General features: G+C 35.7%; 1 protein-coding gene across 1 annotated transcript in view; it reads right to left on the bottom strand.

Moving 5' to 3' along the window:
- The window catches only part of LOC107648270 (uncharacterized), a 34,810-nt gene extending 28,891 nt beyond the window's left edge, over positions 1-5,919 (bottom strand). Inside the window, exons 1-3 of the mRNA XM_088490801.1 lie at positions 5,731-5,919; positions 5,440-5,613; positions 5,248-5,340 (exon numbers count right to left, since the gene is read on the bottom strand). Of these exons, the coding sequence (XP_088346927.1) occupies positions 5,248-5,340; positions 5,440-5,613; positions 5,731-5,919 (456 nt within the window). The remainder of the gene's footprint in view (positions 1-5,247; positions 5,341-5,439; positions 5,614-5,730) is intronic.
- Positions 5,920-14,805: the final 8,886 nt, after the last annotated feature.

Genomic DNA, 14,805 nt, shown 5'->3' with positions numbered 1-14,805 from the left:
TCCCCCTTATTCCACGATTACAGCGGCTCTACATGTCTAGTAAGACTGCCGCTGACATGTTGTGGCATAAGAGTGGGCATAGCTCTGACGGTATTTACCGGCATCCACAGGACGGCGACACATGGAAGGCATTTGATAGAACTTATTCCGACTTCTCCAGTGATCCGCGCAGTGTTCACGTAGCCTTGGCTAGCGATGGCTTTAACCCTTATGGAAACATGAGCTCGAAGTACTCAATTTGGCCAATAGTTCTTATTCCGTACAACCTGCCCCATTGGATTTTCATGAAATCCACCTCTTTTATCCTTTCCATGATTATTCCTGGGCCTAAAATGCCTGGAAATGATATAGATGTCTACTTATAGCCCTTGATCGATGAGTTGAAGGTGTTGTGGGTTGGTGTTGAAACGTACGATGCTTACACGAAAAAAACTTTCAGGATGTATGTTGCGTTAATGTGAACAATCAGTGATTTTCCTGGTTTAGGCAACTTGTCCGGGTGGAACACGTACAGTGGGAGAGCTTGTCCTGCATGCAATTTGGATGCTGAGACTAACCGGCTCACACACAGTCAGAAATAGTGTTTCATGGGCCATCGTCACTTTCTGAATCCTCTCCACAGATATAGAAAGAACCGGGATAGATTTGATGGAAAGATAGAGGATAGAGGTCCACCTGTCAAACTCTTTGGTGTAGACATTGTGAGACAACTACAGGACGTGCATGTCCACCTTGGCAAGGTGCAATCGGTTACTGGAAAAAGGACACGCGGATAGCAAACCGCCGTACATGACGAGTCCCCTTGGAAGAAGAGGAGTATATTCTTTGAGCTACCATAATGGAAAAACAATGGATTGCGTCATAATCTTGATGTGATGCACATAGAGAAGAATGTGTGCGACAACATAGTTTTCACCATAATGAACGAGAAAGGTAAATCTAAAGACCACCTTAAGGCAAGAAAATAACTCCAATTGATGGGAATCAAGCATGATCTGTGGCCACGGGAAGATGGAAAGTACGCATCCGCCATCTTTACTATGACCAATCCACAGAAGGATGTCTTTTTAAGGACTATCAAGAATGTGGTCTTTCCAGATGGGTACTCTAGCAATATTTTCCGCTGTGTTGACCTACGACAGCGCAAGATGTCGGGCTTAAAAAGCCACGACTGTCACATTTTGATGGAGCATCTCCTGCCAATTGCGTTAACGAATGCTTTGCCTGCCCCAGTGTCCTCTGTCTTGGCGGATTTATCATCCTTTTTTCGCAGAATATGCAGTAAATCCATTGACCCTCAATAACTTCCTCTCCTTTAGGATCATGTGGTCCATACTCTGTGCCGCATAGAGATAATTTTGTCCCCTATAGTCAAGAAATAGACTTCACTTCTTCTGTAATAAGTAAATTTTTAAATAATTTAATTTATAAAAGAGGTCTCATCTTTTAATTTATCCTAAAAATTAAAAATTAAAATTAATATTTATAGTTTTGATTAATAGAATTAAAATAAGTTATAAAAATAAACCTTGAATAGAAAAAATTACTGTTTTTAAACTATTTTATAAATGGAGCCATTTTTATAATCTTACGATTGAGAGTGAGCAATTTTATTAAATTTCTTTGAATACATAACTGAGTATGTACTTTTAGATTATAAAAATTTGGGTAACATAGGAAAAAAAGAATTGGAGATATTTGAGATATTATTATATATTGTTATAGATACATAATTAAAATTCAAGTACCATAATAAGTAAATTCAAGGACTATAATAAAAGTTAGTGTTTTTTTTCTTTTGGAAGTACTCATAATTAGTTTTTGTTTTATCTAAAATAAAATGATTCAATTTTAAATTCTATCCTGAGGTAAAGCCAATTTTTTTATTAAAAAAATAAAAAAAATTCATTTAACTATTTTTTTATTATTATTCTTATTACAAACTTATTATTATTATTATTATTATTATTATTATTATTATTATTATTATTATTATTATTATTCACATTATTTTAACCCCCAATTAAATTTATGATCTTTTGAATAATTCTATTAATATTGTTATTAATAAAATATATCATGATTTTTTATTAGGCTGACACATATAAACATGATAAATTGTTTATTATTATTCTTTGTGACTTTTTTACACTGCTGAGTGAAGCCCGTTATTGTTACCACCGTCAGGAGAGAAAAGAACTCAGCCTTTTAATGTTCAAAATACATAAACCCCGCCACTAACTTAATCCTAATTTCTTTCACCACTAAAGCCTCCCACGAGACGCACTTCCGCTCGTTGCTGTTGGACCGATTCTCTTCCTCCAAGCAATCTTCAGATTTCATCAAGTTGGAGTAGCCGTCGATGTCGCAGAGCCAGAATCCATCAGCGTCTTCCTGCCGTGTCCACCCATCAAGCAGTTGTGTCATAAGAAGTAACAGCGTCGATAACCTTCCTCCCGCTGTAGGTAAGCACTAATAGTTGATCTTGTGTGGTTGCTAATTTGCCCATTGAGAATCGCATGTTTATTAACCCTTATTTATAGAATTAGTTTTGTGTCTCCATGATCAAGTTCCTCCCTTTGATGCTGTGATTTTATTTTGAAAACAATAATTAAAAAAATCTACTTTAAGAAAGCATTGTTTCCATACTGCACTTGTTTAACATATCTGGTATTCCAATAATTTGTTCTTAACTTTGCTTTGCCGTATTTAGTGGTGTTTTTTGTTCCTCGCAATTTACTAGCTATTTGATTATCATTTTCAAGAAGGTTATCTTATTATAATATCCACAATTGTTGTGCTGATGAAAATTGTATTTACTGTAATTTAGCAGTATATTTATGTAATAATTTCTACTGGGAATTGTTGTTTCTCGTTGTCCTGTTTTCCCCTAACTCTTTAGTCAGTTCATAGCTTTAACTGTGATGGCTGTAACTGTGCTGGGAAATTTGTCTATGGCTTTCTATTTTTCAGAATTTTGAATTTACAAATCTTTATCATCTTTATTTTAGTTGGTTTTGTGATATCTTTAACTATGAAAAGGGCAAAAAAAAGTAAACACCATTCTCTTTTTTCTCAAAATATTTACAAAGTCAATCCATGTCTAAATTTCCACTTTAATGTAGGTAGAAAAAAAATAATTATAAACTGATATGATATGTGAATATAGGTCAAGGAGAGGAGTTTATTTATACATTTGTATCTCAGGTTATGAAATAACGCACGAGGATAAGAAATTAATAGTGAGTATTTTAAATAATTGAAAGAATAAGCACGATATGTTTTTAGTTTATTTCAGATTAAGATTTCTTGGTGAATTGTAGAATTCAATGTTCATGACTTATACAGAGTACTTAAAATTATTTATTTCCATAGCTAGTAATTGACTTGTTGACTAAGTATATACATAATTATATGAGGGGTTAGAGACTTAACATATATTGATCATTCTCAAATGTAAACAGGGTATGTTCTTAATTTGAGAAATGTATTACTCCTACTATGTATAGAGTTGTTTACGAGAAAGGGATCAAGTAAGGGGGGAGTATATTGATCATAATCATTATTGTTTGCTTGATTTAGATTTCAAAGGATAATTAAATTCTATTGATTTAGGTTTCAAAAGATAATTAATACTCTGGCAAAACATGAAAGTTTGGATTAATTAACTTGGATATATATATATATTTTTTATATCATGTCTTGGGTTTTGATTTGATTTCGGGTAATGCCTGTATAGTGCTTATACAACCAAGTTGTAACTCATGCCTTTGCATGTACATTCGAATGTGTAAGGAATATATAGTTGCTTATGATAATTTTATCATGTGCTGTTCTATATGTTTTATATATGTCCTAGCATATAAAATTCCTTATTTGAACCGCATGTATTATTATTAATTTATATTGCACCTGTTTAGTCTATGAGAAAATTATACGCATGACAAAGATATTGAAAAGGCACGTTGTTTCCAATTATCTCATTTTAAGCCTATTGCTATTTCTTTTACGCGCTATAACATGTATATGTTATTGCTATACGTGTCTAAATATTTGCTTATATTTAATGCTTTTGAATTTTCGTTTATTTTTTACATTTTGATAATAGTATTAAGTGATACTATTGGTGGTACCAAGTTTATTAAAATGCCTAGGATAGGTCGTTTCACGAAGAAATCAAAGGTAGACTCAGTATGTTAGCAAATGCAAACAGGATCTGTTGCGGCTTCATCCGTGCCCCAAGTGGATGGCCTAATTCCCCCCTCTGGTGGTACTGGTGCCGCCCCAACCTCATCTTTACGCCCCTTTCGACCACCCCGTACCGAACCACCGCCTGCTCCACAGCCTCCCACGAATGGTGCTCAACACTCGGAACCGGTTGATGAAGACTTAGACCCAGAGGTAGATTCTTTTGAGCAACATGTTGACAACCTGTTTGCTGCATCAGAGGCTCTGAAGCGCAAGAGACGCAAGACCACCGAATTTTGGGATGTTAAAATAATTGGTATACAGTAATTTATCCCATGTATTTTTTATGAGTAATTTATTTATGATTTCATTGCATCTTGGCCACAGTGGTTACTCACACAGACTAACTATGATAAACAGAGTCCGATGGGACAATCAAGCAACTTCGTTTAAGTGTGAGAGAGGCTATGAAGCCACCTAACGGTAGAAAGATCGTACTGAGGTTCAACGATAGACTGCAACCAGTTGGAAATGAAGCTGGTATACTAAGCGGCGTTGTCGGAATGCTAGCATCTGACTACACCAAATTCCCAATCTGCGAGAAGGACTAGAGAAAGGTTCGCTCTAGGGATAAGATATATAATGAATGTGTAAAGGTAAATCGTTATATTTTTTTACAGTCCCGGAATCTTAATTCAACGCCTTCCAACAATTTAATTCTACTCTTACAGGAATTGTTCCATTTTGAAGAAGATAGTAGAAGAATTATCAAGCGTACAATATTAAAAATGCTAGGAAGGGCTTAGAAGGACACTATACACCGCTAAATCAAACAACGTCAATCAAGTGGTTTTCCAGCGGTTGTGCCAGCGGTTCAACGAAACCACATCAAAATCAAATGTCCACGCCCTATACTCCAACGATTTTTGAACCGCTGGTAATTCGTCTTGCGGCGGTTAAAAACTGCCGCTAGTCCTCATATAAACCGCTGCTAAGCGGCGGTTTTGCAGTAGTGGGTATACGTATAGACGGTTCAAAAGTGCGTCAATCGTAAATTACCTCTTCTTCTCCGAGCCTTGCCAAGCTTTTCGATCCACCAGTGTGAGTGTATAACTGCTTCGATCGATTTTTTGCATTTTTTCTACACTTCTCCTGTTATGCCATCAAAAGTAAGAGCTACTATACACTATTTCTGACAAACTCAATGTAACATAAATAGACTTTTTTTGTCATGAAATAAAAATATATTACCTTTGTCTCTTCATTGTTGCGATAATCAAGGAAGCGTCTCCAATGATCTGTAGTAATTCCCGGTGGACGGCCTTTAATATTTTGTTCAAAAGTCAGTTCTGATTTGTAAAAGTGATGGTACAACTTGTTCCTCGTGTCTTTCCAAGCCCTTCCTAGTATTTTTAATATTGTACGCTTGATAATTTATCCACTATCTTCTTCAAAATGGAACATTTCCTGCAACAGTAAAATTAAATTATTAGTAGGTGTCAAATTAAGATTCCGGATCTATACAAAAATATAACGTTTTACCTTTACACATTCATTATAGATCTTTTCCCTAGAGCGAACAATTGTCCAGTCCTTCTTGCAGATTGAGAATTTGGTAAAGTCAGATCCTAACAATCCGAGAACGCCGTTCAGTATACCAGCTTCATTTCCAACTGTTTGCAGTTTCTCGTTGAACCTGAGTACGACTTTTCTACCATTTGGTCGCTTCATAGCCTCCTTCACACTCAAATGAAGTTGCTTGAATGTCCCATCAGACTCTGTAGATCATACTTAGTTTGTGTGAGTAACCACTGTGGTCAAGATGCGATGAAATCATACAAAAATTAAATATAAAAGAATATATGGGATAAATTCTTGTATACCAATTATTTTAACATCCTAAAATTCGGTGGTCTTGCGTCCCTTGCGCTTCACAGCCTCCCATGCAGCAAACAAGTTATCAACGTGTTGATCAAAAGTATCTACCTCATCTGCCTCTAGGTCTAAGTCTTCATCATCCGACTCTGAGTGTTGAGCACCATTCGTGCAAGTCTGTGGAGCAGGCAGTGGTTCCGTACGGGGTGGTCGAAAGGGGCATGAAGATGAGGTTGCGGGGGCACCAGTACCACTGGAGACGGGAATTAGGCAATCCACTTGATGCGCTGATGAAGCTGCAGTAGGTCCTGTTTGAGGTTGCTGACATGCTGTGTCTAACTTTGATTTCTTCGTGTAACGACCTATTTTAGGCATCTTAATAAACTGGGTACCACCAAGAGTATCACTTATACTATTTTCAAAATGTAAAAAAGTAACAAAAATTCTAAAGCATTAAATATAAGCAAATAATTTGGCACGTTAAGTAAAAATATCTCACTTCTTATTTCATATTAAAAAAAATTATTTTAAATAAGAAAATTTTGTGTTCTCAATAATTCACACTTATTATTTATTTTCTATAGGAATATATAGGACTTAAAATCACAGGAGGCAAAAAAAAATCACAAAATCTTTTTTCTTCACGAGTAGCCGTGCGTCCTGCACCATCAACGATGCATCACCTCTTATCGCTAGCACGGTCTCTCCTTCCACGTCTCTCTCTTTGTGCCTTTCCCTCTTATTATTATTATTATTATTATTATTATTATTATTATTATTATTATTATTATTATTATTATTATTATTATTATTATTATTATTATTATTATTATTATTTAGATATTTCTTCTTTTTAGGTTTTGGATGATTCTTTTTAATAGTTTTAAAATATTTTTTTATTAGTTTTCGGATGTTTCTTTCTCATGTTTTAAAAAGTAACATCCAAAATTTAACAGAAAAACATATAAAATCATAGAAAAGAACATTTGAAACCTAAAAAAAAATCCATGTACAAGAAAAGAAGAAGAAGCAGCGCAGAAGGAGAGGCAGCGCAGAGCTGAGGGAAAAATACACAGAGGGAGAGGAGAAATGAATGGGGTCGGAGGGCGCATACTTTTTTAGCGTAAAATTAGGGTGTTTTGAAAAGCTGGTTGCTTGAGTGCATATAGAGTTGGTTTTCTATACTTTCTCTAAAGATATTTGTTTTTATTTTGGATCAAACAGAAACTCTAAGAGGTTATCAGGATATCGCTTAACAATAAAGCTACACAACCAAGTGTTTTATTAGCCAAGTCTCAACAAAGTCAGATAAGTGTGCGCTTCTTTTTTTCAACCACATCGTCATTGTATTTGATTTCTTCTCTTTTTTTTCCTCCTCATCCTCCTTCATTATCATCATCATCATCATCATCATCATCTTCTTCATCTTCTTTTCGGTAAAGATTTTTACAAAAATATCGCATTGCAAGTATAGTTCTAAACCAACAAATTATCCTTGGTCATTGTTTAAATTGTTTGTCACAAATACAAACCTAATAAAATTAACCGAAGTATTTAAACCTCGGGTCGTCTCTCAAGGAATTGCAGGGAAGCGTATTTATTTTTTGTTATGGAAAAGTATATTTTTGGGTTTTTGAAATGAGGAACAAGAAAATATAGATTGCGAGAAAAATAAACTAATAACTAAGAAGGCTCTTAGCAAGGATTGAGAATAAGAAGTCCTATCCTTATTATCACCATCAATTGTGATGGTAAATGTGAATTGCCTTCACTTAGTTAACTTCTAACCAATGGAGGAAGGTCAAGTGCATACAATTAACTTGAGTTCACAAGTCCTAATCAACTCATAGTGAGAGACTAGCTTTGGTGAAGTTCAAGCTAACCGGCAATCTTCAATCACCAATCAACAAAAGACTTTTGATAACTCAAGAGTCTCTAAATAATCAATCCAAGTCAAGAACATAAAAATCTAAAGTAAAATTCACCCAAGCATTTTGTCAAACACTTGGAAGATACAAAATAAAAGCATAGAAAGGTAATAAGAGAATGTAAAATCTAAGACCAACAATTGCAAGGAATCAATAATAACAAATGAAGAAAGAAGCAATCATAAACATGAAAACATAACTTGCACTAATATGGATTAAAGGGAACAAGAATAATTCATAAACTAAATTGGCAACATAAAGGAATCAATGATATAAGTAGATAACAAAAGTACTAGAACAAATAAAAGTGGAAGAAAACTAAATTAAAGTAAGGTAGAAATCTGAATTTGAGAAGGAACAGGACTAAAAACCCTAAAACCTAGAGAGAGGAGAGAGTCTCTCTCTCTAGAAAACCTACATCTAAAACCTAAAGTGTGTATGAATGTGAAGTGAATGATTGATCCCCCCTTTCCTGCTCCACTCCCAGCCTCTAATCTGTAATTTCGGGCTTGAAACTGTGTCAAACCTAGCCCAGAAATCGCCCCCAGCGAATTCTGTTTAATGCAGCACGTGACGCTCGTCACGTGTACGCGTCAGCCACGCGTGCGCGTCGAATGTCTGTTGCACCGGTCATGCGTACGCGTCATCCATGCATGCGCATCGCTACCAGATTCTCAAAACTTCAATTTCTTGTGTTCCTTCCACTTTTGGATGCTTCTTTTTCATCCTCTAAGCCATTCCTGCCCTATAAACCTTGAAAATTTTAACAAACATATCACAGCATTGAATGGTAATAAGAGAGAATTAAAAATTAGTAATTTTAAAGCCAAAAAGCATGTTTTCAATCATAGCAAAAAATTAGGAAGGAAAATGTAAAACATGCGAATTATATGAATAAGTGTGAGAATAATGGATAAAATCCACTCAATTCAATACAAAATAAACCATAAAATAGTGGTTTATCAATGCACAACACAAAAAATTTTGGTGCACAGTACAAATTTTTAAAAGACTGCATGTTCATAACATTGACACTCAACCAACAAAATACGCAAAAACATAGAAATTTTGGTACACAATACATAAAAATTTTGATGTTCAGCACATAAATTTTTAAAGGACTATGTGTCAAAAATATTAACACCTAACCAACAAAATACATACAATATAGAAATTTTGGTACACAGTACAAAAATTTGCACAACACAAAAATATTTGAAGGACCACAATTGATTTATCCAACCAATAAAATATATTTGCAGCAAAATTTATGTGCTATGTGAAAAAATTTTTGTGCTATGAATAAAAATTTCTGTGCTTTATCAATAAATTTTTATACATCTAACAAAAATTTCTATGCTAAAAAAAGTGCAAAAGAGAAAAAGCGATAACTCATGTACGCATTTTTTTTGATAGACTTATGCCAACTTAATTGAACTTTGTTACAAAAATACTTATACGTGTAGCATCACCGATTAGTTAAACGTTAAGCTTTAATTAGTCTCCAAAAAATATTAAATATTTTTAATTATAAATAATATAGGTTAATTTTAAAAAATATATTCACGAATATTTTTAATTAAAAATTCTTAAACCGCAAAAAATTTACTGATTATTTTGTCACAAAAATTTAAAAAAGTTATAAAAAATTTTAACTTAAAATCCCTACAAAGTAGACAAAGAACCGCCACTAAATTATGTTGTGGGGGTTCTGTAAAACTGCCACAAATAGGCTCGTGGCATCTCAAATTTGGAAGTTTGGAAAACTCCTACAAATATTTTTGTAGGGGTTTCAAACCGCCACAAACCAAGAAAAAAACTGCCACAAATAAACTTGAATCTTGTAGTGGTGAAAAGGATGAGAGAGGTAGCCAAGGATCGTCGAAAACTTTAACGGAGGAGCCCAAGCCGACTTGTCAGTTCAGGCCTTTCTCAACAATATTTCTACCCTCTAGCAGACTTCACCAGCCCATGAAAGTAATGTCCCTATCTTTGCTCTCATTGCATCAGAATATTTGAAATACTTTTCTTTGAGAATTCTTGCTAGTAAGGACTTAGGTTGGGCGATTATTCTCCAAAATTGTTTTTCTAGTAGAGCTAGGTTCTGAGCTTTTAGGTCTCTGATTCCTAAACTACCTCCTTTCTTTGGCCAAGTCATTGTATTCCAGATTCTCCAAACCATTCTCCTTTCTGAACTTTTTTGCCCCCACCAGAATTGTGAAAGCTTGCTATGAATTTCTGAAATCAAAGTATTAGGGAGTTTGAAGCATGACAAGGTATATATTGGAATTGTCTCACCAACTGCTTTAAGCAAAATATGTCATCCACCCGATGAAAGAGAACTCCTCTTCCACCCTATCATCTTCTTTCAAACTTTTTCCATGATTAAACTACATGGCACCTTCTTCAATCTATTCACATTGAAGCGTAGACCAAGGTACTTGTCCTGTGCCTTAACATGGTCAATATTTAGAGTCTCTGTCAGTTGAGTTCGTAGTGATTGTGGAGTATTATTACTAAAGAAAATAGCACATTTGTTAAGTTAATCCACTATACACTAAAGCTTTCGTAGTGCTCTAACAACTCTAGAACTCTACCGCAACTATTACTTTCCTTACAAAGTAGGATAGAATCATCCACAAATAGAAGGTGGTTTACTCTTGGGCATTGTCTATTCACCTGGATACCTTGAATTTCACTGCTTTGTGTCGCAAGAAGGAGAGGTCTTTTGTATAAAATAGGAAAAGATACGGGGATAGAGGATCACTTTGTCGGATACCTCTATTTGGTTTAAAGAAACCATAAGGTTAACCTTTCACAACAACAGAATAAGAAACAGTAGTTATCAATTCACGAATCCAATTGATCACAATATCATCAAAACCCAATTTGTCCAATATAAACAACAAAAAGTGTCATTCTACTCTATCATAAGCCTTGCTCATGTCTAATTTAATAGTCATTTCGTATTCTAGCCCTTACTTCTTGGTTTTTAGGTAATGCAAACACTCATGAGCTATCAGAATATTATCAGATATTAGACAACCTTTGATAAATGCACTCTGATTTAAGCTGACAAGCTTATTCATTAAATCTTGAAATCTATGCACCATCACCTTAGATATAATTTTATAGACAACCGTTGAGAGGCTAATAGGTCTCACCTGAGCCATGTTGCTTACATCCGGTATTGTTGGAATAAGGCAAATATGCATGTGGTTGAAACTTTTGAGAATTTGACCACCCACAAAGAAGCTTTGTACTGCCCGAAAAACATCACCATTCACAATATCCCAATAAGTCTGAAATAATTTTGAGGTCATCCCATCATCACCTGGGGTACTCTGTGGGTGTATGCTGATTATTGCTCGTTTCACTTCCTCCACAGTAACAGGCTTCCTGAGCTTTCAGTTCATAGTAGCTGATACTCTAGGATCAAAATCATCAAAGAAGGGGGCTAAATCAGCATGACACTCTGATGAGAATATACCTTTAAAGTATCTTTCAATAGTCGCGACAATAGCAGCATTGGAGGTAGCTTCCTCTCCATTGTCATCAATTAGTTTCCATATCTTATTTCTTCTGATTCTCGATCTAAACTTCTGATGAAAGAACTTAGTATTTTGATCACCCTCCATAAGCCATTTGACTCTTGATTTTTTTTCTAATAAAGCTCTTCATCCTGAAAATCAATTTCTAGCCTCCTTTCAAGCTCTGTTAATTTGGTGCCCCCTAGAATACCTGCTGCCTGATGAGTGGATAATTTATACGCTTTTTGGCATTATTTTTACATAGTTTTTAATATGATTTGATTAGTTTTTAATATATTTTTATTAGTTTTTAAATAAAAATCACATTTCTGGACTTTACTATGAGTTTGTGTGTTTTTCTGTGATTTCAGGTAATTTCTGGCTGAAATTGAGGGACTTGAGCAAAAATCAGATTCAGAGGTTGAAGAAGGACTGCAGATGCTGTTGGATTCTGACCTCCCTGCACTCAAAGTAGATTTTCTGGAGCTACAGAAGTCCAAATGGCGCGCTCTCATTTGCATTAGAAAGTAGACATCCAGGGTTTTTCAGCAATATATAATAGTTCATATTTTTCCCAATTTTAGACGATGCAAACTGGCGTTCAACACCAGCTCTCTGCCCTATTCTGGAGTTAAACGCTAGAAACAGGTTGCAAAGCAGAGTTAAATGCCAGAAACACGTTACAAACTGTCGTTTAACTCCAAAAAGAGTCTCTACACATGAAAGCTCAATGCTTAATCCAAGCACACACCAAGTGGGCCTGGAAGTGGATTTCTGCATTATTTACTTATTCCTGTAACCCTAGTGACTAGTTTTAGTTTAAATAGAACTTTTTACTATTGTACTAGGGGTCTTTTTCCCTATTTTCGAATTCATATGCCATTTAGGGAGGCTGGCCATTCGGCCATGCCTGGACCTTGTTCTTATGTATTTTCAACGGTAGAGTTTCTACACACCATAGATTAAGGTGTGGAGCTCTGCTGTTCCTCATGAATTAATGCAAAGTACTATTGTTTTCTATTCAATTCAAGTCTATTTCTTCTCTAAGATATTCATTCGCACAAAGGAACATGATGAATGTGATGATTATGTGACTCACATCACCATTCTCACTTATGAATGCGTGCGTGACAAACACTTCCGTTCTACATGCAAACAAGCTTGAATGCGTATCTCTTAGCCTTCTGATCGTGAGATCAGAGTTTTCGTGGTATAGGCTAGAACTATTGGCGGCCATTCTTGAGGTTCGAAAAGTCTAAACCTTGTCTGTGGTATTCCGAGTAGGATCCGGGAAGGGATGGCTGTGACGAGCTTCAAACTCGTGAGTGCTGGGCGTAGTGACAAATGCAAAAGGATCACTGAATCCTATTCCAGCAGGATCGAGAATCGACAGATGATTAGCCGTGCGGTGACAGCGCATCTTGGACCATTTTCACTGAGAGGACGGGAAGTAGCCATTGACAACGGTCATGCCCTACATAAAGCTTGCCATGGAAAGGAGTATGAAGGATTGGATGAAGACAATAGGAAAGCAGAGGTTCAGAAGGAACAAAAGCATCTCCATACGCCTATTTGAAATTCTCACCAATGAATTACATAAGTTCTCAGAAAATTGGATAGGTGCTGTTTAGGATTCTCCAGTGGAGTTCCACCATAGGAACAATTGTTCTCTATTAGTGTAATGAGTTGTGGCTTCATGTTGTGGTGTTCTTCTTTCTCAGAAACTCCTTCTTCAATGACATCCTTCCCTCTGGCTGCTCTTCCTCCCTGTGACATATAAATCAACAACGGAACACACAGTGATTCTCTTGAAAATTAAGTGTAGTCAGTTGAGACAAAACTTCAAACAGTTAGTGGGTTAGTCAAAAATTAAAGAAAAAGTGCTTGATCTAAACTGCCACCTCACTTAATCATTGTCAATCTAATCAATCCCCGGCAACGGCGCCAAAAACTTGATGGGATATTTTTGCGGAAAAACGAATTCCTCCAAAACACCCAGATCTAACCGGCAAGTGCACCGGGTCGCATCAAGTAATAATAACTCACGGTAGTGAGGTCGATCCCACAGGGATTGAAGGATTGAGCAATTTTAGTTTAGTGGTTGATTTAGTCAAGCGAATCAAGATTTGGTTGAGAGATTTGTGATTTGCAGAATTTAAATTGCATAGAAAGTAAAGGGAATGGGTAATTGGCATGAAATTAAAGAGAACAGGAATTAAAGTGCTGAATCTTAAAGAACAAGAAATTAAATGGCAGAAACTTAGAACGCAAGAAATGTAAATTGCAAAATCTTAAAGTGCAAGAAATATAAATGGCATGAATTGTAAAGGGAATGGGGAGTTGGATTTGCAGAAATTAAACAAGGAAATGTAAAATTGCAACAAGCAGAGAAATAGAAGAAGACTTGGATTGAATCGGATCTAAAACAGAAAAGTAAAATGAGCATGAAAGCAGTAAACAGAGGATGTAAAATTGGAATTCAGATCTCAGGACCCAAGAGACTAGAAAACCAAGTCTAGATCTCAATGCCTTCCTAGATCCAACAAGAACAATTGCAAAGGAGATTGTAAATTGCAAAGAAAGTAGATGAAGAAGCAAGTAACCGAAACTGAAATTCAATTAAGCAGAAAATTAAACAAGATCCCAAGGTGAGATTGAAACAGAATTTCTTCAATTCTCCACCCAAAATCCAAGACAAGAAAAGTAAAGAGTGCTGGGCAAGAACAAGGAAGAAGAGAGATCAATTCTCCTCCCAAATTCTCTTCAATTAAACAACAATGCTAAGAAAAAATAAAAGTGAGCTCTCAGCAAAACTCAAAAGAAAGCTATTCTGAAAAACTAAAAAGGAAGCTCCCTTAAAAACTTAAATCCTATGCTATTTATACACTTTCTTCAAATGGTCTTCAAGCCTTCAATTGGGCCTTTGCTCTTGATGGAATTGGGTTGATAGAGGCCTTGGTTGATTGCTCTTGGAGTTTGGAGAAGAACCGAATTGAACCGGGTTGGAATCATGAAAGCTTGAGTAAAAGTTGGAGTAAAAGTTAAGGTCTAACTTTTGCTCCAACTTTTCACATCAGCACCCTTCCTTGCTGATACCAACGTTGGGGCAAAAGTTAGGGGTCTAACTTTTGCTCCAACGTTGGCCTCCCCTTGCTTATTCATGGCGCCAACGTTAGCCAAAAAGTTAGGGGCTAACGTTGGCGCAAACTTTTGCTAGCCCAGGGAGTGTTTTTCATGTGCCAACGTTAGCCAAAAAGTTAGGGGCTAACGTTGGCGCAAACTTT

The sequence above is a fragment of the Arachis ipaensis genome, chromosome B6, assembly GCF_059453495.1.
Source record: "Arachis ipaensis isolate K30076 ecotype BB chromosome B6, ASM5945349v1, whole genome shotgun sequence".
NCBI classification, from domain to species: domain Eukaryota; kingdom Viridiplantae; phylum Streptophyta; class Magnoliopsida; order Fabales; family Fabaceae; genus Arachis; species Arachis ipaensis.
This window is presented reverse-complemented; position numbering and strand designations above follow the sequence as displayed.